General features: G+C 45.4%; 1 protein-coding gene across 1 annotated transcript in view; it reads left to right on the top strand.

The window, feature by feature from the left end:
* LOC101991582 overlaps positions 1-6,101 on the top strand; it is a 177,353-nt gene that overhangs the window by 68,861 nt on the left and 102,391 nt on the right. Inside the window, exon 16 of the mRNA XM_026787503.1 lies at positions 765-892. Within this exon, the coding sequence (XP_026643304.1) occupies positions 765-892 (128 nt within the window). The remainder of the gene's footprint in view (positions 1-764; positions 893-6,101) is intronic.

Here is a 6,101-nt window from a genome sequence, read left to right as displayed (position 1 = left end):
AGAGAGAGAGAGAGAGAGAGAGAGAGAGAGAGAGAGAGAGAAATAATACATCAATTTCTGTTGCTAAACCCCAGAGACCAGTTTTTGAAAAAGGAGAAGTGTATGATCTGTCTTTAAAGCTATGAATTCAGGGAAATTTTAGATGGTTTTTATGCCAACTGGTTTTAGTTCTAAACACTCTTTAAAAGACTGGGATGTAGTTTAGTTGGTACAGTGGCCAAGAATGCAGGAAGCCCCGGGCTTCATTCCCAGCACAGACTGCATGGGCATGGCGGACGTGTCTGTGATTGCCAGGACTCTACTTGTTTGGTAGAGCTAGGAAGGTCGGAAGTTAACCCTCAGTTACATGAGACTTCGACTCACAATAACAAAAAAATTACTGAGCTAGGGGTGGTGGTGCACACTTGGCCCGCAGGAGGCAGAAGTAGGTGGATCTCTGTGTTTCAGGCCAGCCTCGTTTGCACGGCAAGTTCTACGCCAGCCAAGGCTACATGGTTAGGTTCTGTATCCAAAAGGAAAATAAAAATAGAAATTACTAAAATTAACCTTAAATTTAGAAAGTAAAAACAGACTACTGACTCAGAAGTCAACGAGCGTGGACTGCAGGCCTGGTCTTCACAGGCGGCTCCCTCAGTTCACTTCAGGGGGACCCAGTCACCCGCCAGCTCAGATCCACTCCTCAGGTGGAGCTAATCATCTGCGGTCCTCAGAGAAGGAGCATTTGAATGGCCTGGCTCTAACCATTCCTGCTGGCTTCTTCCCAGGTCACAGAGAGGATAGCCAGTCACAGAGCAGCCAGTGTTGGGGCTGGGCTCATGCCAGTGTGGACAGATTTGCCGTGCTGTATGACCTGTGGACCTGGGAAGCGAATCTTCTAGAAAGCAAACGCCAGGTATGATGCCTAGAAGGCGAAATGTCTCTTAAAGGTCTTTTTGCCGACTGTGGTGGTCCTGGAATCCCAACACCTAGGAGGCTGAGGCAGGAGGATTGCTGCAAGTCTGAAGCCAACCTGGACTACAGATGAGTTCCAGGCCAGCTGGTTGCATAACAAGACTGGCTCAAAGGAAAAATAAACAAAATTAACATCAAAGTTCGCTTGCACCAAGACAGGTCTTTTAATTTTCGTTTTGTTGTTGTTGTTGTTGTTAAACTGAGACTTTTAGGGCCACTCTCGAGAAAGCAAATAAGTACAATACTAATTAATTATTTTCAATTTATTGCCCACATCATTCCAACACTGTGCGTGTGCTAATTTGCATGTGTGGGTTGCTGAAGACTGAACCCAAGGCCTTGTTTACTCTAGGCAAGTCCTAGACTTATTTTATTTTGTATGTATGTTTGCCCGTATGCATGTATGTGTACCACATAGATGCCTGGTGCCCTTGGAGACCAGAAGAGGGCACCTGATGCCCTGGAACTGGAGTCGCAGTTGTGAGCCACCATATAGAAACTAGGAATTCTGGTCTGCCTCCTGAGTGCTGCGATTAAAGGCATGTGTAGCGGCCACCAGTTGAGAAAGAATTCCTGTCTTCTGTAAGAGCAGCAAGTGCTCTAAACTGCAGAGCCATCTCTCCAGACTCCTCTTTTTACTTTGTCTGACTAGACATATCTCATTAAGTGGCCCAGGCTGGCCTTGAATGAGATATCCTCCTATATCAGCTTCCTAACTAAGTAGCTGGAGTTACAGGCCTGTGCTACCAGGCCCAGTGAAATTTTATTTTCCTTGTGGTTCTTCATCACAAAAAATAAAATATGAAGGACACTACTTTATGTTGCAGGCATAATCCGTCAGAGGACTCTGTGAGTCTCTCCTCGTAGCACACGTATGCTCTTAATAAGGATGGGTGGTGATCTCTCACGCCCATCATGCAGCCATAGAGACAAGCCTCAGCAGAGGCAAAGTGACCAGCCAATCACAGCCGCTACCCTGTGCTGGTGGCCACAGAGCAGGGAGTGCTGAGCCCAGTAGCCAGGGGGCTGGGCGCAAAGCGAAGACTGCCATCTGCACAGTCATCACGTACAACATTGTCAGGGGCTCACATCTTGGTACCACATGTAACTGGCAGGTGAGCTGGACTTCACTATTTCGCCCTCCCAATCATCACCCATGGACAGAAGAGGCTTTACAAAGGCTTATTTTTATTTCTAGCCATGTATGAAGGGAATGCACACCTGAGCACAGAGGTCTGCAGAGGCTGTGCTGTTAGAGCTCTTGGGACTAGTGCTAAAGGCAGTTGAGAGCCACCTCCCGTGGGTACTGGGAATTGAACTCAAGTCCACGTGAGAGCAGCAAGCACTTTTACCCAACCAGTCAGCTCTCATCTCTCTAGTCCCATGCTAAGGTTTTGTTGTTGTTTTTTTTTTAACTAAAATTAAAATTTTGCCTTGCTATGTGCTGTTTTGGAGATCTATAGATATATACAAGAGATGACTCATGTCTTTAAAGCACTTAGAAGTAAAGTATTCGGGTCTGGCCTGTACAAGGTTTTCACGAAGGTAGACCCTTCATCCTAAAAGTCCAAGGGCTCCTATGACCACCATGGGCTTCCTGGTTAAAAGGCCTCTGCCTGGGAGTTCCAGGATAGACACTCGGGGCTGATGTTAGCTGGGCTGTGGCAGGGCATGCGTTTAATCCCAGCACAGGGAGGTAGAGGTAGGTAGATCTCTGAGTTCCAGGACAGCCTGGTCTATAGAGGGAGTTCCAGGACAGCCAGGGCTACGCAGAGAAACCCTGTCTCGAAAAACAAAACAAAACAAAAAAACACAAAAATCAAACAAAATACTGATGTCTTAGCACCATTTCTACAGATCTTAGAAAAGGAGAAATTTATGGTCTATAAATGTTTATCCAGTCTCTAAGAAGAGTATCGTGTAACTGGGGCACCTTCAAGAGCTGGGAAACATCAGTGGAAAGAGAGATTTGTCTTGTTTGGGGACTGTCAAAGTTGAGAAAATTGTTGTTAAATCTTCCCAGAGGGATATACACTTAATCTCACTGATAAAGATTCATAAGATGTCCGGCGGCAGAGAAAGACTCTTTTGTTATTTCATCTTTCTTTCTTTCTTTCTTTCTTTCTTTCTTTCTTTCTTTCTTTCTTTCTTTCTTTCTTTCCTTCTCTCTCTATCTTTCTTTCTTTCTTTCTTTCTTTCTTTCTTTCTTTCTTTCTTTCTTTCTTTCTTTCTTTCTTTCTTTTATCGACAGGGTTTCTCTGTATAGCCTGGCTGGCCTGGAACTCACTCTGTAGACCAGGCTGGCCTCAAACTCAGAGATAGGCCTGCCTCTGCCTCCTGAGTGCTGCAATTAAAGGCGTGTGCAGCCGCCACCAGTTGAGAAAGATTCTTTTTTCCCTTTTCTTCATTTCTTTTCTTTCTCTTCCTCTATTTTTAGTTTTTTTTTCCAAGTTTCCCCTCCCTGCTCTTCTCCTCCTTCCCTCGGTCTCCCTTCCCATCCCCCATCCAGGCCTCAAAGAGGGTAAGTCCTCCCCTGGGAAGTCAACTAAGTCTATCACCTCTTCGGGGCAGGACCAAGCCTCCCACCCTCACCCCGTGCCTAGGCTGAGCAAAGTATCTCTCCGTAGAGACTGGGCTCCACAAAGTAGTTCATACATTCAAGTTAGAGCCTGGTCCCACTGCCAATGTATCCATGTAGTGCCCAAGCCGCGCCATCGTCACCTGCATTCAGGACCAGGCCATCGTCACCTGCATTCAGGACACCTAGTTCAGTCCTGTGCAGGTTCCCAGTTATCAGTCTGGAGTCAGTGAGTGTCCACCAGCTCGGGTCAGTGAGCGTCCACCAGCTCGGGTCAGCTCATTCTGTGGGTTTCCCCATCATGGTCGTAACCCCTTTGTTCGTATTATCACTCCTCCCTCTCTTTGACTCTGCTCTGGGAGCTCAGCCTAGTGGTTAGCTGTAGCTCTCTGCATCTGCTTACATCTGTTTCTGGATGAGGGTTCTAGTTTCTCTGGGGTTGTGGACTGTTACCCTTTGCTTTATGTTTGACGTCCACTTATGAGTGAGTACATATTATATTTGTCTTTCTGGGTCTGGGTTACCTCACTCAGAATGTTTTATTCTAGTTTCATCCATTTGCCTGCAAATTTCAAGATGCCATTGTTTTTTATGGCTGAGTAGTGCTCCATTGTTGAGCATAGGAAATGCCTATGTCGCATGGGCCATGGCCAGTGGGAATCCTTCCTTGGTAGAGAGCAAATGGCTAGGATTTACATATCAGCCTGTTCTGGGTACAGACTGATAAGGGCTGTAAATCATTGATTTTAAAATTTATTGGACAACTTGGGTTTCTTGAACTTTTCCAACTTATAATACATTTTGCCCAAGAAAAATTTTCACAACTCCAGGCATACACCTATATACAATAGGTATACAAATCAAACATTACTGGTAATAAATCATAAAAAATAGTTAAAATGTTTCTTGAGCACATTGTGGTTCTGCCACTTATTAAGAACAAAAGTAACTACAGAGTGAATTTCTGGGCAGCCAGATCTGTCGCACAGCAAAACCCTGTCTCAAAAAACCACCGCCAACAAAGAAGAACAAAAGCAAATTTCTACATCAATTAAATGGCTCTCCTTGTTTATCTAATACAATCTAGTGCAAAGATACACTAATCTGATATTTGACATGCTGAGGAATGACAGCAGGAAACCAGTAAAAATAACCTTTTCCTCATAATTCAAGCTTTATGCTTTTCTAAGAACGGAATACTTTTATATACAGTAAAACACTGCAGTTTATAGTGTGCAACGGTTTCAAGTCTTAGCAGGCTGTTTCGGAGGAGGTGTCCATTGGCACTCTGTGGCATGATGACCTTAACAGTTGGAAGTGTGCACATTGTGTGTTCAGAACTCGGCCTGCAGGGAGGTGCAACATGTGTGAGCACTGCCGTTATGAGTTTAATTTTGAGCTAATTTCGGTTGTTGTGTACTCTGAAAATTTTTGCTATTATTGTTATTGTTGTTGTTGGTGGTGGTGGTGGTGGTGATGTGTGTGTGTGTGTGTGTGTGTGTTTGTGTGTGTGTGTATTCAGTTACACGACTGAGTGATGGCCTATAGTTTGGAGAAATGAAGAGCTGTGGTGGGAACCACCATCCCAGCTTTGTTTTCAATTGTTCTCTTGGTGTCATTATGGAGGACGGACTGGATAAGAAACCTTTAGAGAAGAGGTCACCTCCAGCGGTGATCGGGAGACTGAGAAGGGACCTGATAATAAGGATGTGGCCTGAGAGCAGGAAACAGAAGCGGATGCCGTCACTCTGAAGGGGACGTGGTGGGAGTTAGGGATTGGATATGGATTTTGGAAGGAGAGTGTAAAAAGAGATTTGAATGGGCTTCTAAGGGGTCAGGAAGGAGCTACTAACTAAAGCAGGATGCAGGAGGGAGAGAGGTGTCATTAAGGAAGAAGATGAAAGAGTATTCAAAAACAGACGTCATCGAGGGCGATGTTTTAGGTCTAAAGCCAAGAAGTAGACACGGGCAGAGACTTGACGCAGATGCTGAGCAACAGCAATGAGCGGGAAAGGTTAGAAAGTCTGAATGAGCCCTGGTGACACCTATGTTTATGGGGCAGGCTGTGGGACAGACGGAGTAGCCAAAGAGACGGAAGCCGACAAGGAAGAAAGAGCTTTGTGAGAGTCAACAGGAAAGTGTTGGCGGGAGCCCACTGACGTGGAGCACGGTAAATATTGAGGAAGACGATCCCTCAAAACCCCAGCTCTCAGGTGGCCAGTGGCAGCTGTACAGGACTCTATCAAGAGGTGGAGTTGGGGCATGGAAACCAGACTGCCGCAGCTGTGATGTGGGCTGAAAACCAGGAAGTGGAAGTGGTTTCTTTTAACTGTTTTTATAGCAGAACGAATGGTTAACGGTTTTCTCTCTTTTGGTCAGTTACTCATGGAGATGCATGTAGGTCACTGGTCATTCGGACATCTGTCTGGGCTGACTTTGGAAGACTGGCCCTTTCACAGATAACCTTGACCTGCCAGTTAAAACTTTATCGTGATCAACTTGCAGTAATTGGTTGTATTAAATGTAAACAAAACAAATGCATTACTCCAGGCACAAGCTTTAAGCGCGCGCG

The sequence above is a fragment of the Microtus ochrogaster genome, linkage group LG9, assembly GCF_000317375.1.
Source record: "Microtus ochrogaster isolate Prairie Vole_2 linkage group LG9, MicOch1.0, whole genome shotgun sequence".
In the NCBI taxonomy this organism is placed as follows: Eukaryota; Metazoa; Chordata; class Mammalia; order Rodentia; family Cricetidae; genus Microtus; species Microtus ochrogaster.
This window is presented reverse-complemented; position numbering and strand designations above follow the sequence as displayed.